The sequence below is a fragment of the Neolamprologus multifasciatus genome, chromosome 4, assembly GCF_963576455.1.
Source record: "Neolamprologus multifasciatus chromosome 4, fNeoMul1.2, whole genome shotgun sequence".
Lineage (NCBI taxonomy): Eukaryota > Metazoa > Chordata > Actinopteri > Cichliformes > Cichlidae > Neolamprologus > Neolamprologus multifasciatus.
The window spans coordinates 19654771-19677854 of record NC_140442.1 but is presented as its reverse complement, the minus strand read 5'-3'; the positions used below and the strand labels follow the sequence as shown (position 1 = coordinate 19677854).

At 41.7% G+C, this 23084-nt stretch overlaps 1 protein-coding gene across 1 annotated transcript in view; it reads left to right on the top strand.

Annotated features, from left to right (window-relative positions):
- The window catches only part of nherf1b (NHERF family PDZ scaffold protein 1b), a 36584-nt gene extending 16703 nt beyond the window's left edge, over positions 1 to 19881 (top strand). The window contains exons 2-6 of the mRNA XM_085156817.1: positions 2103 to 2279; positions 4845 to 4998; positions 6966 to 7009; positions 9834 to 9953; positions 10043 to 19881. Coding sequence (XP_085012943.1) covers positions 2103 to 2279; positions 4845 to 4998; positions 6966 to 7009; positions 9834 to 9953; positions 10043 to 10180 — 633 coding nt within the window. The 3' untranslated portion in view covers positions 10181 to 19881. The remainder of the gene's footprint in view (positions 1 to 2102; positions 2280 to 4844; positions 4999 to 6965; positions 7010 to 9833; positions 9954 to 10042) is intronic.
- Positions 19882 to 23084: the final 3203 nt, after the last annotated feature.

The window sequence follows — 23084 nt, the reverse complement described above, 5'->3', positions numbered from 1 at the left end:
TTTCCTTTTAGCTTGGGTGTAATTCCAGAAGATAAAGGTTAAGCAATGCGCGAAATTTTTTTTGGGCAATTGGTTCGCAGCGTGATGAAACGGTTGCTCTTATCGGGAGCACATTTAATCGGTAGCGTGCACGTTCTGCTGCACGATGGGGCTCTCGAAACAGACAAAGCTGGCCGGTCTGCATCACTGATGAGAACAGACAGCGCAGTTTACAGAAGTGCCTTCACATTCAAGACATCGTGTATCTGCAACTCTGTGCGTGGTGTGACGTATCCTGTTTTTGTTGCACTATTTTGGTAGCTTAGTGTAGACACATCCTGTGGAGGACAGTTTCTCGCATTATTCAAGTGAACATTATCCTTAAACGTGTATACAAAACGATTACTAATGGAGTGGAAAGGAAATGATAAATATGTATGTTTGGGGCTGACTGCCAGTCGATGGATTTTAAACTATTAGTTTAACGTGGAATGGCAGTGGTAAATATTGAGTTTGAGCTCCAATTGTTGTTTCTATTTATGATCATAAACTCTTACAGCTCACATGCATACAAGATTCTCTTAATCTTCTCATCTAATGTTATGATGGAAATAAAAAGGGAACATTTCCCCCTAATAGTTTAAGCTGTGCTTTCAAGGCAGACGTGACGCTGTAATATAAATGGTATAATTCTGCAGAAATGAACCTTTTTCTGCTTCAGCACACAAACAGCTCGCAGGAGGCAGAGCATCTTTATGCATTACTCCCCCCTCAAATGAAACTCATTTTTCAGACGATGCATTAACTCTTTGTTGTACTCGTCGCCTGTTTCCCTGAAGTGGGCAAAGTTGCTGTGCTGATGAACACGAGTGCGGTGCAGGAGGTTTGCTGTTGTCAGATCACGTGATTTCTAGGATGTGGAAGTTCCTTGTTTTGGAGCCACCAATGTTCATAGTTTCCTTTTTAATTCCTCTATTTTGTATATAATTTACATGCATCCAGTTCCTTTTTCTCCCCTTTAGGTTTTAATAGGAAACATGTGTCTCTTGACATGAAACATGTTTCCCACCTGGAAAATTGATGCCATCTTTTTTCAGGCGCTTTATGCCGGGGTGGCGGAGGTGGGATGCACGCTGGCTCAGAATAATTGGTTTACATAATGCAGTGAAGTCATTCGGTTCTGCTGTGGAGTTTTATTATGACATGAACTGTTGAGTCAGACTGCCTCGGTTATTATCATGTCCACTGTTCAGCAATATTTAAAAGGGATTTTAATCAATAAGGCCTCTGCAAGAACTTCCTGCAGAAAAGCGAGTCATGCATACCTGATTTTTATTTATAGAGCTGGCTCATTGTCTTCCAGTGTACAGTTGATCAAGGGCAGGGGAGCACAGCACAGCCGCTCTGATGTGGAGGGAGTGTCGGGTCAGATTTGGTCACGGTGACAAAGATTACCCTGACCAGTGCTCCTGTACGTCGCTGTTTTGACCTCTTTGATGACAAAGCCTTTAAAGTTCTCCTTTTGCTAAATAAAGAAACTGCTTCATCCATACAGCGGAAGGGAGGTTCTGGGACCGAGCTCCAGTTTTTTTGTTTTTTTTCCCCTGAATGACAATATGGCTCTAACTCTTCCTGCCATCCCAGAAACAGGACAGGACATGGAAGAAAGGGGAGGCGGTCAGAGGTCAACACCCAGCTTCCATTGTCCTGCAGACCCCGAAATGAGTTAGGTTGTGGACCGGAACCGGTCCCTTCCTTAGAGCCACCCCCCTGCCTCTGTCGGTTTTTCTCGAAAAACCTTCCCAGCAGACCTCCAATCACATGCCTCTGAGACCCCTTTCCTTCCTGTTGAGCAAACAGAGTCACGTGGGCTGAAACAGCGGCTGTAGTTTACTCTCGATTATCAAAAACACAGCGGACAACAAAGCAGCATGCAGCAGGCAGCTGCATGTTCAACCTGGGCTTTATATTCATGGTTAACGACTCACTGGAGCTCTCTGTGATCTTTGTGCCTCTTGTTCTTGCTGAACAGACACCCACGGTGGAGGTATTTTTATAAACATGTTGGTATACCCCGCGCATGTCACATACATGTTGTTTACATCCAATGTCTTTCCCTCCAGGAGCAAGAGGTGCGCGCTGAACTGCGGCCACGTCTCTGCGTGATCCAGCGAGGCACCAGCGGATATGGCTTCAACCTGCACAGTGAGCGGGCGCGGCCGGGACAGTACATCAGAGCTGTGGATGAAGACTCTCCAGCAGAAAGGGCAGGCCTGCTGCCCAAAGACAGGATCGTAGAGGTAAAGTGAGAGCGTGCGGGCTGGATCTCAGTAACATAAAACATTTTTATCTGCTAGGAACAAAAAATATTATCTGACTAGTTTGAAAAGTTTGAAAATTTTAGAAAGAGGTGCCAAATAGTTACAAAGTGCTTCGTTATTCATGAGAAGCAGCTTATTATGAGCCTTTCAAGCTCCCTAAAAATATCCCTGCATTGCATCCTGATTAGTCTGCCATACTTCCGCTCTATACAGCCTCCACTGTTTTTCTTTGTAGTTGGATAAAAATAGAGAATAATTGTGTAGCTTGTAATCAGGCCTCACCTAAAGCCTGGTTGGAGATGGAGACCTTTTGTTCACGTTCAATAATTCAAGTTATCTCATTTATATTTAAAATGTTTGTGTTTCAATCTTTGTAAGTATCATTTTCCTCTTTGTCTGCTTAGCCGTGGAAACCCTTGCCATGAAGCTCCCAGTACAGTTTTTTGTGCTGATGTTAATGTCAGGAGGGTTTAAACTATGCAGTTATTGAGCCACCAGAGCCTATGTGACCTTTACTCACTGCTGTGGTTTCTAAACACATCCACTATGCAGTAATACCACTTACAGCTTATCGCAAAATATCTAGGAGGGAAGAAATTTCACAAACGAATTGCCTACAGCGTATGCAAAAAGGAATCTATGTTTCAAGGATGAAAAATAACATATTACATAAACAGACTGGTTAACTAAAAAAAAACCAAACTAAAGCTGCCTTCACACGTGAACTCCCCAAAATGTCAGGAGAACACGGCCTGAAGCAGTCTTTCTTGTGTGTGCAGGATTGCATGAGGTCATTTCTTTCTCACTGCTGGAAAAACTTGGTTTGTTTTTAGGACAGGGAGCCTGAACAGGTCATGAAGGTGGCAGGACACGGAGCATCCACTCGCTGTGAATTCTCACTGCACTGTTACCTGTTTTATTTTCACATCAGTGTATTTTAGTGTCGTGCAGACTTTGCATGATACTAAAATGCATCTTTTTTTTAAGGTTTCTCCCTGACCAAATCTACCATACCTACAGAAAACTAATCCACAAAAGTATGCAGATCATTTTTTTTCTCACCTTTTATAAATCTGTTTGTAAGCATGGCACTCATTAGAATGATGTCACCCTTATTTATCATCTGCATATGAAATTCTGTTTGCATTAATCTTTATGAAATGTAGAAATTAGAAATTAGAAACCCCCCCCCTTTTTTTGCAGATGTTATCAGCTGTAAACAATCGGAGTAAAGGAGCCAGGCAAAGGCATAAAAGAAATAATGAGCAAAAGCAGACCTTTTATGCGCTACCTAGACAAAAATAATAATAATAGCCTGACAAAATAAGTACACACTAAATTATTCACAATGAGGTACCCACATTCTCACCGCACGGTATTCGCATAAATGAGGTGTTGTGAACACTGCACTCAGAACTGAAGAGTTGTTATCGTTTCCAAAAGTTTACTGTGTGTTTCGGGGAATATGATGTGAACTAACAGCCGCCGTGTGAGGTCTTTGATCCTTCAGAGGGCTCGACTGTAACAGCCTCACACTGAAATAATCGGCTTTTAAAAAGGCCTGATGTCGGTCTGCCTCATTAGTGAAGACACGGCCTCTTTGTATGATCTGCATAGTATAAATGCAAAAATATATATTTATACAGTTTGATGAAAGCAGGAAACAACATCTGGTCCAAGTGAACGGACTCTTTCTGTGCAGTACTTAAAAACACTATCAGAGCAAAGTATCGTCTTCTGACGTGAAGGACGCCTCCTCTCCCTTTGAAAGTGAATAGAATTTATAACGGAGTAAAGGAGAGAAGGATTCAAAGGACTACAGGGTCTGCTGGGAGTCTTTAGAGGGGCTTCCAGTCCCTGAGAGGTGCCCCAGACAGCCACACCACCCACTGAAGTCCGGGGCTTTGTGAGGAGCCGACAGCCATTGTTACTGCTGTTACTGGCCGAGCAGCTATTGTCCGGCTTCCTCTGTAGGACTGGCTTTGACGTGCAGATCCACCCTGTGACCTAAACGCACGCACGCATGCACGCACGCACGCACGCACGCACGCACGCACACACACACACTCTTCATATTTCACATGTTTTCCCATAGAGATTTTACACCAGAGGAGTCAGCTGGTCTTCTGGGAGACACGTGACACTTATACCAGACTTAAAGGGCAACTGTCACAGTGACGTAGGAAACAGAGTTTATAAATATATACAGACATATATATGAGAGATAATGGAAAGTTTCAGGATTCTTTGTTGAAAGTCTGTGCGTGTGCAATTGTGTGTGGACACACAGGATTTCCTGCCCTGGAGCCTTTGGCAAACAAACCGATAATATTCAGGAAAAAGAAAAATACCTGACAGTGATGAAGTTTGTTCACTTCTGTGTGGGAATGAAGATGGACAACCACGAAAAGCAACAATGAGGACTTTTTTGGTCATGTTTTGAAGGGTTTGCAGTCGGGTTTGCAAAGTTTAAATCTCTCATTCATGTCATTCTCCTAATGTCTCTCTCTCTCTGTCTTTTTTTCCTCTTTCTGTCTTCTTCAGGTGAACAGTATGTCGGTGGAGGGTAAGACGCATTCAGATGTCGTTGCTGCCATTAAAGCCGGCGGGCACGAGACCCGGCTGCTGGTGGTGGACCCCGAAACGGACACCTTCTTCAAGAGGTGCCGGGTCACCCCCACCTCTGAGCACCTGACTGGTGAGAGGACGATTTCATCCTCACTGTGAGGCTTTACAAGTTGTGCAGAAAGGGTGGAGCAAATGAGTGCATTTAGCTGCTTTATCAGACATGTTAAAGCCTTCTCCTTCCATCTTCCCAAACAAGCAGCACATTAAAACCCCGCTTTTTTTCCTCTCTTCGCTCATGTCTTTCTGTCTTTATTCTTTTGCCAAGGATCACAGAGAGACAGAGATGCTAAGCCACTTCCTGATATCTCCCCCCATGTTTTCGATCTGAAAACATCAGCCTAAGCAAAAAAAAACCTGAAGGCTTTAATGCTGAAGTGTCTCTTCTAAAGTTTATTATTACACAGCAACTTAAATAAACCACAAGTGGATAGTTTGACCCTCCCCACCCAAAAAAAAGTCAGCACATTTTGTCCTTAATCAGAGGAGTAATAGCAATAATATTTAAATATAATTACAGGCATGAGAGATGCCTCTAATTCCTTAAGGCATTGCTCGAAGACTTTCTAACTTTTCTCAGGACTGGGTGTACCCACCCAAGCCCCCAGGGGGAGCACTAGCATAGCCTGTGACTCGGGGTCCCTCCATGGTGCAACAGCTGGTGCTCTGTGTGGGTGTGTGGCCGGCTGTGGTGCAGCGTCTGAGTGCCACTCTGCCACAGGAGTTCCCCCCATATTAACATGATGCCACCGGCTGTTGGCATGGCAAAAGCCTGGGCACGCTCAGTGGGGAGGGGGTCAGCTGTCAGGGCCCAGGTCCTGAGTTGCCAGGTCCTGAGTTGCCAGGTCCTGAGTTGCCAGGTCCTGAGTTGCCAGGTCCTGAGTTGCTGGTATATATGACAAACCTGCTATAGATTAATGTACATCATCTAGTTTAGTAGAAGCAAAGCTTGTTTCAGATTCTGTTTAGTCTGACTAGGTTCAAAATCCAAAAGATACTCAGATTACTTTTGTGCATCACAGCAAAAAATGAAAACTTTAATTTAAGAGGGAGAAACCAAAACAAGTCTTTGATATTTCTGCTAAAAATGACCTAAATTATTGTTTTATTACTTAAATCTATTTTCTACCTGATGTTTGTATTAAACGTCTCATGATTATTTGAGTTTCTTTGTAAAATGAACTTGAGTAAAAGCATAAAGGGGCAAATTTGTACATTAGCACAATGCTTAAATAATCGTAGTTGGTTTATTCCACCTTTGCAATCAGACCTAGTGCAGGATTAAAATAATAGCGCTCTACAGGAGAAACATTCCAGTGAGGTGTTTCCCAGGTAACTGCCTGCACTTCTCTTCACATGCTGCCCACTCAGAGGGCACCTGCCTACACCGACTCTTCGTGTCAGCGCACACGCACTCTCTCACACACACACACACACACACACACACACACACACACACACACACACACACACACACACTGCAGCCCTGCTGGCCAGCACCTTTTGTTTGGTTTCCAAGGTGCCAGCTCCAAGTGGCCTCTCAGCCTGGAGCTGGATCTGTATTAGGACTTGGAGAGGCTCCATTCAGACTCGGGGGTGCAAACACGCTCACACACAGCAAAGACCTGAAGCCTCAAATCTCAGATTAGCTCTGAAGGAGCAGCTGATAGAAGCTACAATAACAAAAAGGCAATTCTTGGCTGTGCAGAGAAACAGAGGGATGGAAGGTAAGGGTGAGAGATGGGAATGTGGTTTGAATCTTGTTTGTGGGAAAAATAAATAAACATGAGGAAAAAATTTGACTTCAGCTTTTTGAAAGATAGCTGATCGGAGGAGGACCATCTCATCGAAGAGATGGCCCACTGGTGAATTATAGATGATCTAGAGCAGGTGCTAGCAAGATGAAAGTTGAGCTTAAGAGGAACTCTTGATCTAGGAAAGTGGAGCTCTGAAGGACAGAAGGTATCATGACAGTGCCACGGCAGGGAGCCTGAGAGCTGATGCTGATGATTAATAGTTGCTTCATTTTGTTTTTGACAGGTCCGCTGCCAGAGCCCATCGTTAACGGAGGGATGGGGGAGAAGGTAAGACCCACCAGAAGCACTTAGAGGTTTGCTTTAGCAGGGTAAGGTCTTTTTTTTCAGACTCAAGAACAAGAAGTGCTCCTGCTTTAAATGCTCTGTTGCTCTTCATGTGCTGCTTAACCCAGCGGGCCAAGGCCAGGCAAGGAAAGCAGCATTCAGCTTTTGTTTTGGAGTGCTGCGCCACACGAGAGAATCGATAGGCTGCTGAAATGAGTTATTAATCGCACTTTCCTGTAATTGTGTGTGTAATTCCTGTAGAAAACTCCACCCAGTCAGCCACCATTAACTTCAAATTATTTGCAAAAGTTTGACAGAGTAATGTACAAAATGAAAATCTGACAATAGGATTTTTTCCCTACGCACTTTGGGCTGAGGCGTGGAGAATGCCGCAGCTTCCTGTAAATCCCGCCGGAGGATTTGGGTGTAATGCTGCTGAGACACAACAGTCGCCGTTTACAGCAAGAGGCGAGCGAACACACTCCCAGTTAGACGAGAAATCCGTTATTCACTTTGTTACCGTAGGAAAAAACGTTATGCTTTACACCGAAAGCCACGTTTGCTTACTCACACAGCTCTTTGTTGTACCTGCCTTATATTTATCTAACATCTACACCACCCACATATGACACAGGAGGAGGAAGAACTTTCAAACTCCACACAGGCGCACAGTTTCTGTCCACTGAAACACTGGAGAGCTTTTAATTTGAAGTGGAAACAGGAAATGTTGAGTCTTTTATAAATGGTATCTTTAACAGAGCGGCCTCGGATCAAAAGTAATTAAGCGCCACCACAAGGAATAAGAAATGGGAGGCAGGAAATATGAAAATTGTTCTTAGTCTTTTAACTTTTATTGTTTAAAAATTTCAAATCCTGTTGTGACTGCTTTTATCTTTACTGGTTAAGATGACGAATAATAAAGGAACTTTGAAGTCACGGTGCCATTGAACATAGCTAGCAGGTACCAACTGTTTTTAAGGTGGATTGTGGTATTTCATGTTATGAGGAGCAATCAAGACACCTTAAATACCGTGTGTGTGTGTGTGTGTGTGTGTGTGTGTGTGTGTGTGTGTGTGTGTGTGTGTGTGTGTGTGTGTGTGTGTGCATATACGTATATATTATAATATATATTTATATATATTCAAAAGTTCAGAAATTAAAGACGTTATTAAACATAGATAGCTGGGCATCGTATTATCTGAGAGAGCGTGCGCTATGAAGACTGGTTTTGCAAGCCAGCTCAACAAAATCTTAAAAAACCCTGTTGGAGATGCATCAACATTCTCTTTGGAGCCAGTCTTTCTGCTCCAGCCACTGAAAACAGACCAACTACTCTCACTTTATAGAAAACCTCTCTGGGCAAACGCTACAGCGGGTGGTGGCACCAGCTTCAACCTTTGGCATTAGCTTTATTGCTGCTAGGTTGAGACATTTAACCTGACTTTCTCTAAAGGAAACCAGATCTGCCAGCTGTAGGTCAGGATAGGTGTTTTTTCCCCGATTTCAGTGTTTATGCTAAGCTAAGCTAATCAGCAACTTGCTTTACTGAACTACTATCTCTGGCTCATTTTCACATAATTTCTTTTGTCATGTAAACATCCCATCTGCCCCACCTGGTCGTGGCAGATGGCTGCCCCTCACTGAGCCTGGTTCTGGTTTCTTCCTGTTTAGAAAGAGAGTTCTTCCTCCCTACTGTTGCCAGGTGTTTGCTCAAAGGGTTTTCTGATTGTTGGGCTTCTCATTGTAAGGTAAAGATCCTACAATAATACAGAGAAAAGCACCTTGTGGTGACTACTGTTGCGATCTTGGCGCTGTATAATAAGTGGTTTCAGTATTCCAGAAAATTTAGGAAAATATCAAACTATTCCTTTGAAATTCCACTGTGTGTGCGTGTGTGTGTGTGTGTGTGTGTGTGTGTGTGTGTAGCTGCGTCACAGGAATGCTTTCTGAGGGCCTCTCAAGTAACTGAGTCTTTCGTTCCCGTGTGAATACCTTAGACTTTTATGTAAATCAGGCGATGACTTGAGATAATGGCCGGGTTCGGATGAAGAGCACAAACTGAAAGAAGCTACTGTGTTTAAAAGCGGCAGCTTTTCACTTTGGGCCTTGTCCAAAAACGCTAAAAGTGAAGCCTGACCCCGGACTTCCCGCCCGTCAGGATCTACATGTGCTGCGGTGAAGTTGCATGTTCCACGTATTGTTGCGTAACAAAAGGTTGAAGAGCTGAGAGGGAGGGGGGCGGGGGAACAAGGGGTCAGAGAGAAATCGTCACGGAGGTGAAAGATATTTTTAGTGGCCTGTAGAGCAAAAACCTAAATGCAGTCAGGATTTACAGGCTTAGTGCAGATTCTTCCTGTTATGCTGCAGGAAAGGTTAGGGTTTAAACTCCTGCGCGCTGCTGGAAAAATGAGGGAACGTTGAAAGTTTTAACCAGGAAGAATTTCTCAGATTTCACCTGTCACCACTCTTATCAAAACAAAGATTAACTTTGAGATTTTACTGATTAGATAACACTTTTTGCCCTCAGATATTTCCAGAAGTATTAAAAGCATCTTGTGTGTGTCACTAAATTGAACACATTTAACAGTAAGAAGGGACCTCAGAGCTGTGAAGTGTATTTAGTTGTTTTTATGAAACATTTTTGATGTGTGAAAATCCTCTTATAAAATCTGCAACCTGTCATTCATAGGCGGAAAGTACCTTTTTTCTTAATAAGGGAAAAAATAACTAATCCAATGCTGCCTCCTTGTGGTGAGGTTTGGTATTGACAGGAATGTTGGGAAAAAGTTTCTTCATCAGTGATGCTCACTGGCGTTTGTGTTTGCAGGTGAACGGCAGCATGGCGAAAGAAGCGACGAGGGACTCGAAGGTGTCCATCAGCCCCTCCCCGTCCAACGCCTCTTCTAACGCCTCGCTCACAACCCCGCCCGCGAACACCCCGCCTGAGGTAGCGCCACACAAGACAACACAGAGTGCAGCACTCACTCTTGTTAGAGTTTCCCTGGTTTTCTTACTCGCTTGCTTTTCTTTCAACAGGGAGCAATCACAGACGCCATCCCGGCTCTGAACCTGACGCTGCAGCAGGTCAAAGAGCTCGCCCACCAGAAACGCTCCAACAAGAGAGCCCCGCCCATGGACTGGACCAAGAAAAACGAACTCTTCAGCAACCTATAGGGCCTCACCTGAGACACACACACACAAAGCAATCAGACAGATTTTTTAAAAAATAATTATTATCTTAAAGAAAAGTTCCAGCCTTTGGGTAAATTATTCCTTTTATTATGCTCTTCGTGCTAATATAACCCAGATATTATGCTATAAAATGTCCTACTACCAAGAAAAGTGCATATGCCAATGAGAGAGAACTGCATGTGCGACCGTGGCCATGTGTGTATGCGAGCGTAGGGTTTTCTGAGCTTGTGTGGATCCAAGAAGGAGCGCTAAGATTCCTTATCCGCCTTTTAAAAGTTTATACTAATGTTTAAAACACTGAAGTGTCTTCTGATAAAACAGCGCGACAATCAATACATTTCTCTCTGTTTTCGGGAGCAAAACTCTGGCAGTAGACAGAGTTGAACTGCTTTTCATGTCCTTAATTTCACTGGATTTCTTTTAGCGGATATCACCATAGAGCTCTTTCTTCTCTAATTATTTCTTACATTTTGGGAAATGCTTACTGATGCCTTTTAAAACTGGAAATCGCTGTATTTTGAAGTGTGTTCTATTATAATATATGTACATACATCATATATCATGTATATTTTTTACGCATATGACTTAAATCCCACACCGTAACAAACTCAACTTTAACCCTTTGCAACAGTGTCGTCCTGCCACTCAACGATACCCGCGTTATCTTTTATAAAATGTGAACTGCAGCATATTATTAGTGTAACTTATACCGCCCTTATAACCATTATTGTTACTGTGAATGACTGCTCACACAGTTCACATTTTTAGCATACTGAATATTTTTATTGGAAATTAGAAATTGTGAGTTTTTTTTGTTTTTTTTTTTTTACTTATTTCTGTGTAAAAAGCTATAATTGTGTAGGATTTGGATGATGTTCATAAGAGGGGAGTGGCTGCGTGTCTTTTAAACTATATGCATTTGTCCAGTATTGATAAAGGCTATCATTTTAATGACTGAGTTATATGAAGAGTTTTTGTAGTTTGTGTAAGCAGTAAGAGATTTCTATTCTGTAATGCATCGATCATCTCAGCGTTATCCTGGTCTTTGAGAATAAATAAAAGTACTATACACTGCTGGTCTTTTTGGAGAAAGTGTGTGAGAGTGTGTGTGAACGAGTGTGTGTGAACGAACACCGGTGACTGGCAGCCACAACGTTGCCTCCACCATGTTTTACTATATAATATGGTATACTTTGAATCAGCCGTTTCTCTCCTACTTTCCCCTCCACATCATCTGGTAAAAGAACATCTTGGTTTCGTTTTCATTTGCTGAAAGAATTTTCTCTCCTTGATTTAAGGGTTCGTTTTGGGGGGTTTTCAGTCTAATAATGAAGTCTTACTTAAAAAGTAGGAGTGTTGAATTTCAACAAATTCAACACTTTGAACAGTCGCCTCAAGGCACTTTATATTGTAAGGTAGACCCTACAATCATATGACACCCTATGAGCAAGCACTTTGGCGATGGTGAGAAGGAAGAACTCCCTTTTAACAGGAAGAAACCTCCAGTAGAACCAGGCTCAGGGAGGGGCGGGGCCATCTGCTGCGACCTGTTGGGATAAGAGAAGGAAGACAGGACAACAGACATGCTGTGAAAGAGAGACAGAGTTTAATAACAAGTATGATTCAGTGCACAGAGTCTATTAACACATAGTGAGTGAGAAAGGTGACTGAAGAAGAAACACTCAGTGCATCATGGGAATCCCCCAGCAGCCTGAACCTATTGCAGCATTACTAAGGGAGGATTCAGGGTCACCTGATCCAGCCCTAACTATATGTTTTAGCAAAAAGGAAAGTTTGAAGCCTAATCTTAAAAGTAGAGCTAGTGTGTGTCTCCTGAATCCAAACTGGAAGCTGGTTCCTCACATACCATTTTTAAATACTCTAGGAACCAGAGAGTGTTTGTAAAATTGTGTGTAAAATATCTATAACTGGTAAACAGTTTATATAACACTGAAACCCCAGCAGCTAGATCAATGGAGGAGTCAGCAACATATAAAATAGTGTCATCTGCATAAAAATGTACACTCTGGTAGAGATAAAATTGCATGTGTACAATGTGAATAAACAAACCTTTGGCATTTAATCAGGAAGACTCATATTTTAAAAATACATAAATAAAATACAACACAATTTTAAATAGAAGTGTGACGCTTTCAGTGTCCTCATTTCCTCAGATAAAGTTTTCTGAGATTTTTATAGCCTACAAGTCAGGACAGCAGAGTGGTGTCCGAGCCACTCGTCTACCCTCCATCATGTCACTGTGTCTCCAGCAGCTGTCTCGTACTAATGGCCTCGACCTTTCTGCTCTTCCTTTATAACCCCACCATCATTATCACAGCTCACTGTCACACCCGAGCTGTACACTTTCTGTCTCTAGGGTTCAATTAACCTAATTGGACTTCATGACACTGATGGAGGGTGAAATTAGGTAAAATGATGACTCGGTAAAGATACATAATAATAATGATGATGTTTGTTATAATTGCCTATTAAGATTAAACAGCAGGGTGATTGTTACAGCAACTGTATGAATTCTGCTCGTATTAACTAGAAATACTTTGAGTACCCACATAATGTCTGTGAAACTTTCTATTAAAGAACTCTTTAACCTTTGGGGGCAACTAAATAGCTTTATTGTGCAAACAAAAATTAGGAATTTAAATTTAAGGACATCTGATATCCACTCTGATGCTAAAGTTTACACTAATCGTAATAAGAGAGCGCTTTATTTGTGAGTGTTGAGAGTGGAGGACAGTTATAGCGCTGTATGAAACTGCAGCCAGCAGGTGCTTAACTAGCATTAGCACATAGACTGGTGTGTGTGTCAATTAAACAAACAGCGGATAATATATTAAACAGTAAGCAGATACACGTGTAAGCAGTTTCTAGTTTACCTTAAAACAAATCTTTTATAGCACTCTCAACAAAAACAGTGGATTTTTCTTACTAATGCTAAACTGTACTAAGTTTATAATAGTTATAAAACTGATTTTTGGCACCAGAAACTTTCTGCTGTAGTCGAAATGAACATTCAGGACTGTTAATGCTGCTGTGGGACCCCCACCTGAAAAAACCCAGTGTAAGTCACCCATCTATAATGTTTGCAACAGCAAATAGAGCTGTTTTAATTTTGTTTTGTTGTTTTTTAGCTGCCTTTGTTTTCCTCTGCTGGTATTCTAAATAACCATGTTGGAAGCTGAGTGTTTTCATTAGAATCAGAATGGAGGTTAAAAAAAATTTCTATTCTTTTAGTATCATTTTATATTTACATTAACAGTGAGTTTCAGTGAGCTTTGTACAAAATAGTTGGTAAGAATCTCCTCCAATTGGCTACTTTTTACTCTGAGTACATTTCAGAGGTTTTACTTTTTCATTTTTACTTGAGCAAGAAAGTCAAATCTCGACTTCAACTTTTGCTACGATATTTGTTTAAAGGAATTTCACCTTTATTTGATAGAGTACTGAATCAATGTACAGATACCCTTTCTAGAGTATCTGTGCTTGTACCTAATTGACACCCATGTGTAGTTTTGCCACCTCTGTCCAAAGATGCACCAGAAGCACTGAAACGCAGACGTTCATTTCCTAAATAGCACAGAGTCGGATAAATAACTTGTCTTTTGTTACTTCTGGTTGAGTCCAAGGACTAGGAAAGAAGAACCGAGTGTGCCGCACTCCTATAATCCATGCTTTATATTTTACAAGCCAGCACCTGAAGGCTGCGTAACCTGTTGGTGCTCATGTTGTCTTGACGTTAGTGCAGGCATTAGAGGTGGGCGGATAGATCCAGATATCAATAGTATTGATATCAAGCCTGGTATCAGATCAGTACTTGTGTGACTTTTTTCTGTCCTCATAGATCAGTATGTTGCCCGGTGAGTTGTGTCAATTATGGGGGTTTTTTGTTGTTTTTTTGTGGAAATGAAAAAAATATACTTCAGACATGCAATAAAAAATGTCTGAAGCTTTTTGTGTTGACTGTCAGGTTTATTTTATTTATAGTGTACAGAACATTTAAACAACAGAAGCAGACCCAAAGTTCACAAATCCCTCCCCAAAAAAAGCTGAGAGGTGTGTTTTTATTGTGTTAATAAATTATTATGGAAAATAAAAAGCACCTTGACTTAGTGGTTAATTAAATGTGTTCAGAAACTGCAAAGTGATGATGATTCATCTCATAAATCATGACGCACCGCTCTCCTTTACATTAGTAGCCTTTGTAAGTTAAAAGTATCGACAATATTTGTCAATACGAAAATTTGCAGCATCTTACATCTGATGTAAGCATGGAGGTTTATTGTGCAGTACCGCAGGCAGAGTGTGAGCTGAGTGTTTGGAAGAATTTATCTTCTTCTCGTGATGCTGCCTTTTTCACAGCCAGATGCACATTTTAATTTCACTAGAGAGCACTACATGCATCTTTACAGCTGGCGCGTAAAACGTTTAAGCGCCCCGGGCGATCATTACAAGGCAGCTGTCAGCTGTAAACTCTCCGATTTCCGCGCAACAACCGGTGAAATAATAGCACATCTTTTACGCCGCTCTTCTTGTATTAGCACACCGCGATAAAGATAACGACGATGATATGAAGACGAATGGGGGGGAGGGCGATAATTAAGATGATGAAGGGCAGGTGTGGGTTGAGCGGTGGACCTTCACAGCTTAGGTGCAAACACAGGCTGGTTGCTAGACAACCGTGTCCTCCAGAGGGTCCTTGTAAGGCCTGGAGCTGGGGTGAGACAAGGGGTCAACACAACTCTACCTTCAAACCCCACAGCACACTAAAAATAGACTCGGATTTAGTGTGTGTGTAAGAGAGAGTACAGTGGAGAAAATTACAGATAAAAAGTAAGCTACATGGAATAAGTGACATTAGCTGTGTGGAGGAAGATGGAGGAGGAGGAGGTTTTGGGATGAGCGAAGTCTGACGCATTAGCAGAGCAGTGCGTAAGGCTGCTGTAATACGAGCTTTTTCCTATCTGTCTTCTCCGAGAAAGCCTCATCCCCTTCTGCCTTACTTTCCTCATGCACGCACACTCACACTCCTTTTATAAAAATACCCAAGGACAATCCTCACTATTAATAGGAAGTGTTGTCAACTGGCTCTGGAGAAATGGGACCTGCTGTTCAGCTAACTATTTTTGCAGTCCTTTGTAGTGGTGACCCCTTGCACTGTCAATTACATCGTTAACAATGCGGATTATTAACGACCCTATAACCTGTTTCACTTTTTAAAAACAAAAGTTATTTTGCAAAATGCTTAAATATGGCATGTGTTTTATTATTATTATGATTTTGTTCATCATGAGCTCCCTCGGTGAGCTGTTCCAGAGGGACGCTCATATTATTTACTTGGCTCATCTTTCATCACTGGGCCCTTTTGATTCAATCACCAGTGCAGTAATTGAGCTCCACGCATACTGCAGGTGATTTAGAGGCCTCGGCACCGACATCCAGTGATCCCGCATTCAGCTATTCCCCGATGCTGGCTGCATGTACAGTAAATAAGCCGCAGTTCACCGCTGACAAGAAACCACGTGTGAGAAAGTTCTGATTTAATTTGTCGTCTGTCTTTTAATTTCTTTGAGGTGTATGAGAGCAGTAGACAAGTGACATGCAGATAGGCTTAAAAGCCCATGTCCAGATTACTTTTAATGTTTGACACTGTATCCTCCTGAAACTGGGATGACTATCACAGAAAAGCACTGCCTTGAGATAATCTTTTCTATGTGGATGTAGCTCAGGAGGTAGAGCAGGTCATCTACCAATCTGGTTCAGTCCCTGGCTCCTCTTCTTGGAGAAGATACATAACCCCTTGTTACCAAAGCACACACTGGAATATGTGAATGTTAAGTTAAAAGTGCTTAGGCATAGAAAAAGGCTCTTGTATAAATGTGTGTGTGTGAATGAAGCTTGTAGCAAGGAAGTGCTTTGAGAGCTCAAATAGAGTAAAGAAAAGTGGAAAAGCACCAACCTATGCATAAATTCTCACATCATTGTGGAGGAATGTTGGTCCACTCTGCTTCACAGCATTACTTTATATCAGTGAGGTTTGCAGGCAATGGTTTTAATTGTCGTACCACAGCATTTCAGTCAGGTTGACGGGTCGTTGCAACAGCCTGATTCTTTTATTTTTCACCCATTCTGCCATAAATTTGCTGCTGTGCTTTGGGTCATTGTCCTGATGCGCAACACAATTTTAGTCAAGCTTTAGCTGTCGGCAACACACCGAGAGCATCATCTTCAGCTCCAGTGTGAAATCAGTGTTGCTCTGTGGTGCAGAATCTCTAAGATCATCAATAGCTGCCTAAGGAAAATGTACAAGATCTGCAATCACAACCTCTGGGAAAACCAAAACAAGTACCTGTGGTGGATGAGATAGAAAGAAGTAGATGGCAAAAGATAGGACATAAGCTGAGGAACCAGGCAACAACATTACCAGACAAATCCTGACATGGAAACAGGCCATGGAGGCAGGCCAAAGCATACACAGTGGAGAGACCACCAAAAGGATACCGAGAAATTGGGATACACTTGGCCTCAGATTAAGGTCATGGCTCAAGACCGAGCACTTTGGAGGACTTCTGTCGACTGCTTATATCCCAAGAGGGGTGTGAGGCATAAACAAGTAAGTTTAGCTGTCAGACAGATATCCTCACATTCGATTTTAGAATACTTTGGGATACAGAGAAGTTCACGGTTGACTCAATGACTGCAAGATCCTGTGGCTAAACAACAAACCCAAATCCTAACCTAAACTGAGCCCCTATGTTCCTTTTAGAGAGAAGAGCCTTTCTTCTATCAACGCTTCCTAACAAGCCATACATGTTCAGTGTTTTTCTAATTGTACTGTTGTTCAGTTTATTTACAAGTGGCTTTATAATCCATCCCAGATTAACGTGCAGCCAAATCTGCTGTTCTCAAGATCATTGCTGATGTTTTTCCTCCTTGACATTTTGTTAAAACACACCTGAATTCTCCAAAACTGCTGCTTTTATAGAGGTGCTCACATTTCCTGATGATCAGTTAATCAGGTGCATTTGATTAGCAGCACCTGGCTGTCCCTGACCCTCTTAAGTCCCGTGGAAACAGTAAGGGTGCTCTTAGTTTTTCACATCTCTGATCTTTTTTCATGATTACTGTTACTGTATGAATTATTGAGATGTCTCCGAAACCTGATTGATAAGGCGATGGTGACTTAAGAAGTTCATCCTTTTTGCCAAATTCGAAGAATTTCTGTGAGACATTCAAGAAATATTAGTCCATAAAAATGGTCGCTAATGTGCGGCAGAGTCAGAGAGTAATTATAAACTGAAATTGTCCCATTTGTGTTAGCTTACTTGGATGATTGAGAGAGATCAGCTTCATCTTGTTAGTTGGATTATAAACAAGACAAAGCTCAACAAAAATACTATACATGCTGGACTGTTTTCCAGGGATAGTTAAAATAATGTGCAACTGATGCATTGTTTAATAGAGTGTGTGTGTCTGTGCCTGTGTCTTTGTGGCTGTGTGTCTGTGTACACCAGGAATAGGGCTTGGGTTGGGAGAGTACTTAAAGCTTAGCACCATTCCAGCTAAACACCTGTCACACACACACAAATATACACACACGCTTGTTTGTGCACTCACAATTGCATCTTGGTGCGCACACTTGTCCAGTGCATACCATACACTCTGTCTGTCTGTCTGTCTGTCTGCCTGCCTCACACTCACACTTGAACATACTGTGACATGCTCAGAAAAGTTGACACTTGTGTCTGCAAGGTCACATTTATACCTTCTCTCACACGCCTGTTGTTTCATTTGGGGGGTGTTTTGTGTATCACAGTCTGCATCCATCCTTCAAACAGCTTCTTTCACACATTTTTCAGGATTGTCTTTGTTTAATAGTTAAGGGAGTGCATGTAATGTGCAGTCTGTGCATTCTATTATTTTTTATTAAATAAAAAAAATAGTAGGACTCTTCAGTGTAGCGGCTTTCTCCCTGTTTCTGCAGAAACAATGAGTCTACCACAGGTATTCAATAAAAAATGAGCAGAGAGTGTTAAACTCTGTACATCGCCGTGCTCTGTTGTCCTCACTCTCCTTCTCGGCTCCTTCACACCGGGCTCCCTCCATCTTTGCTCAAATCTCATCCATCACCCTGTCATCGCTGCCGTTCCTCCAACCCTTTGCACACAGACATTCTCGGCCTGCCCGCGCTCAGGGCCGTATATGGAGGGGCCATCCTGGCAGGGGAGCCACAGGGTTAAATATACTCCCAAGCTCCAAGAATGTCAGACTGCTCCAACGGGGTGATGCACCGCTGAGCACGGGGGCACACAATGGGCACATGTGCTCATTGTCTCATTAGCATAAGCATTTTCTGTTTGTCGCAGCGTGCGCTGAAGTCACAGCTCCGAGGCCCATTCAGAAAATTCGTCTCTTCTTCTGGTAGAAAAAACACAAAATAAGATATAATATTTAAAGTCTTCATACTCATTAAAGAAAATGATAACAGCAGTAATTTGATAAACATTTCTTTGTTATTAACTGAGAAGTAGAAAGCAGTTCTATAGGTTATTTATTTATTTATTTTTCCCCACGTTTTTGCTTCACTACACATTTTCATTATAATATTTTCCTTTGTTTTTTAACATGAAGGCAAAATCACGATGTAATTAATTGATTATGCACTTTTCAGAAACTATTGATCATTCTGGGATAACCCTTTAAGCTCTTTTCTTATTGGTTTTTGTCTTATTTTAGGCCAGGTTAGTGAGGGCGGCCTCTGCCTATGCAGCCACCCTTGGAAAAACCCAGAAACTATTCAAATTGTGGTTAAATCAGCTAAAAGTCGTCAAAAATGGCCACTAAAATCACAGAGGAGGTCATCTTCATGGGGGAAAGTGCACTTTCTTACTTTCACAAGGAAAACTGCTTAATAAAAACGCCACCTCAGTGTTACAGCCACGTTACGCTGAAAATCCCAGGCATCTTGATTACATTTTAAAATAAGACTGTAAGTGTGAACAGCGCTTCTCTTCAAAGTGAAGGCCTCGCCCTGTGTGATTGAGGAGCTGATGGACTATCCTGTAGTTATCTGAGAGCATCACTGCCCGTCCTGACTTAATCAAATTTACATTTGTTGTAAACAAGCTGACCCGCTCCATAAGAAGATGTATCAAATCATAAGTCATGGAGATTTGAAAGTGTAATACAAGCAGAGCAGTAGCTGCTACCGAGCTATTAATTGATGCCATAAATCTAATGCAAGAGTGGAGTGGCCTCTGTAAACAAATCACAACCAGATCTTGGAGGCACATTGGAGTGTGTCTGGTTGTGTGTGTCATGTTTCGGCTGTGTCCAGGCAGGAAAAGGACCCAAACGCAAAACTCACCACACCGGAATTAAACTCAAAAAGCTGCTTTATTGCAGGATGGCATGGAAAACTAAACTGGGACATGGGTAAACTAAAACGCAAGGAAACACAGCCATGAGGGAGACTACGACACTGACAAAGAGAAACACAGGGCTTAAATACACAGAGGGATAACGAGGGAATGAAACACAGAAGGAGAGCACAGCTGGGAGTAATCAGGCTGGACGAGACAAGGGAAGCAAAACTAGAAACACTCACATGAGACGTGGACCTTCAAAGTAAAACAGGAAACACGCTGACTGAACTCAAAACATGTAAACTTAACACCAACTGAGACAGAACATAGGGAGCTGAAACATGGGACAGAAAGGCAAGGTAGACACAACATGAACATAACGACGCCCACAGGGAAAGAGCAAAACAGACCACCAAAGCATAGGACCTCTTTCAAAATAAAATAGGAAACAATGAAACACTGACATGACTACATGGACTTGACAACATAAGAAACAGACAGGAAACACATGAAGGATAAGGGAGACTTAACGCAAGGGTTGAAAACACAAGGGGAATATAATAAGCAAATGAACATAGAAATCTAATGAGCTTAAACATGCACTATAAACATCAAAATGAACTAAAACTCAAAACGCTGGGTCATAAGACCCAGGATCGTGACAGTGTGTGTTTGTGTGGCTACACTGCAAAGTCCAAACAGATCTTCTGAGGAGGAAGTGGCTCCTTCTCTCCTTGGACCAAAGAGGTGGGAGGACGAGGGGCTCACTCAGAGATTTGGTGACATAAGAGAGCAACAAGAGAGCCTGGAGAGTGTCCACACTTTATGTTCTCAGGGACACACTTAGTTAAGAGAGCGCCTGACGCTGATTTACTTCCAGGGACAGGTTTCGGGGCACGTGGCAGAGGAGTTAGGAAGTGGATGCAGGAGAGGGAAAGAATCACAGACTGGAGATTATTGAGATGGGAGGAGTTTGAAGCAAATTCACACTCATGAACTGGGATACAGCGGTCGGTCTTTAAATGATATCACTGTTTCGTTTGAATTTGGACAAAGCGTTGACCAGCTGCTCCGGGATTACTGTTTGGCCCAAACAATTATTAAAGAACTATCATTTTAGGTCAAATTAGCGATGCCTTGGAAGGGCAAGTTATTGGTTTATTTAGCTGAAGCAGCTTAAAAAAATACATCAACATTGTGTCTGTTGTTGTCTTTATTTTAATTTTACAATAGCATTGCTATGTCTCTAGTTTTGTGCCTCAGTCCAGAGATCGTAAAGTGTTAGTCTTATCATACAGCAAACAGGGCTCCCGCACTTACAGGTCACTTCACTCCACATGCAGAAAAAAGTAAAATGAGTGAAGATACAAAAAAGACTTGGAATAGTGCAATGAATTACAGAGGGCCTTACAACTGGGAAAGTTCGGTTAAAGTCCTAAAATCCTGTGTATGGATGCTTGTTTCTGCCACTGGAGAAAAAATCAAATCAGCATGAAGTACCTGCTCAAACATTTCCAATTTACATAAGAATTTGGTCCAAAATGATAAAGTTTAGACATATATCATGAATGCTGTGGAATTTTTGCTTCATGTGTCTTGATGCATGCTCAATGGTCATGACAATTGGCATATTAATGATCAAGGAACTGGCCTCACAGCCCATTGTTCATTCAGTGGGCTGGTTTCTGTTATTATAGCTTCATATATCAAACACTTTTCAAGATATCTGATGTTTTCAAGTGTCCGTCATTTGGGACAGATACATACAAAACAGACATTGCCTCAGATCTCATTGTGTGAACAAAAGGCCTGAAAGTGATTCATTTTGATGGTAAAGGAAGACCAGTTAATTTTTTTAGGCTTTTATCTTTAATAGTTTTTGGGGGAGTCATTTTGAAACAAACAGCCTCAGATTTCAAGGTGTGGAAAGTATTTGATATATAAAGCTAAAGTTCAAACGTTGGAGATCGACAAGCTGAAAATGTTCTAAAAATTGATTTTAGATGTTATTGGTTATTATATCAAAATTTCTCCTTAATGTCTCACAATTTCAAGTTACTGTTTCAGATTTGGGTTCTTTGTCGGATGTTTTTGTTAGCAATTTCAAATTTTGAGACAATAACCCAAAATTGGATGTGGTGATTTTTTCAGTGGTGGAAAAAAGCTTCCATAGCTGTGTGAGAACGACTTGTTATGTGTGTAACACGTAAAGAAAAACAATTAAAATCCCAAATTACTGCACTATAAAAGGTGTTACGTTTTGTGTTCTTTAGGCAGCACTGCAATATTTGTTTTGCTTTGTTTCTTTCCGCATCATCTCCATTTCTACACAGGTGTAAGAGTGAATATTAACAGATTAATTTAATAACATAATGCATGAAAAAGTGCTTCACGCTCATCTCCACCTTGATTCAACCTTCAAGCTCCAGTGTAGCATCTAGAGCGGGGGATCTTCGCTTGCAAGATGTCACATTCTCAAATCTCTTCGAAAGAACACTGAATTTCTGCCATTGTGTCACAGCCGCCTGCCCACATGCCCACTGCACTATTTATACCAGAGCAGCACAACTGCTGCTATAGGTACAGTTACAGTGAGACACTTCAAACCACAGCTGCCCTTCCTCAGCTAATAATACGATGCAGTACCTACACACACAAACGTACAACACTCTGCTGCTGCTGCTGCTGCTACTTTTGGCCCTCATCATCCTCCCTTCCTGGTGCTTCCTGTATGTATCATGGTGATGAGCAGCCACATGCAGGCAGGCAGCCCTGACGTGCCCATCTCCCACACCGAGCCGCCTGCCAACGAGCTCTCACACACACTTGTTACATCATGACCTAAACTGTACCCGGTCCCAGCTACAAATCATTAAGCACGTAACTGTTTCAGGTGAAAGGACAAACAAACAAGCTAATTAAACAGATGTTTAAGAGAGGAAAATGAGAAAATGAAATTTTTTAAAAAGGATTCAAAGCATTTTTTATCAAAGCCCTCAAACACTCAATCACACACACATTCATACAAGTATTTTCAATACCAAAGCATCTTATCTGACATTCACACACACACAATCAGGGGCAACTGTATATTGCCCAAGGATACTTTAACATGCTGACCCGAGGAGATGGGGAGTGAACCATCAACCCACCAATTGGTATTTGAGCCACTCTGAAGTTTTCTGCATCAAGGTGTGTATTAATGCAGTATATTCGTGATATTGTATGACCTGAGAATCACTGAACAATGACTTTAGCACCAGGGTGTACAGCCCTCAAATCAAATATACTGCATCTAATGCATCAAACACGAGGATTTGGTTATATTTCTTTATCACAGATACTTGTAACATGATTTGCAAACTTTTGCTAAATGAATATAATGTTGATTTTATCATTATACTCTTACATTTTGACTACCTTCATATTTAAAAGGTTGTTTTAGCTAAATGTGATAACAGCAGAGGTCTCAGGGTGAGATTTTTAACAGACTATGGACAGTGTTG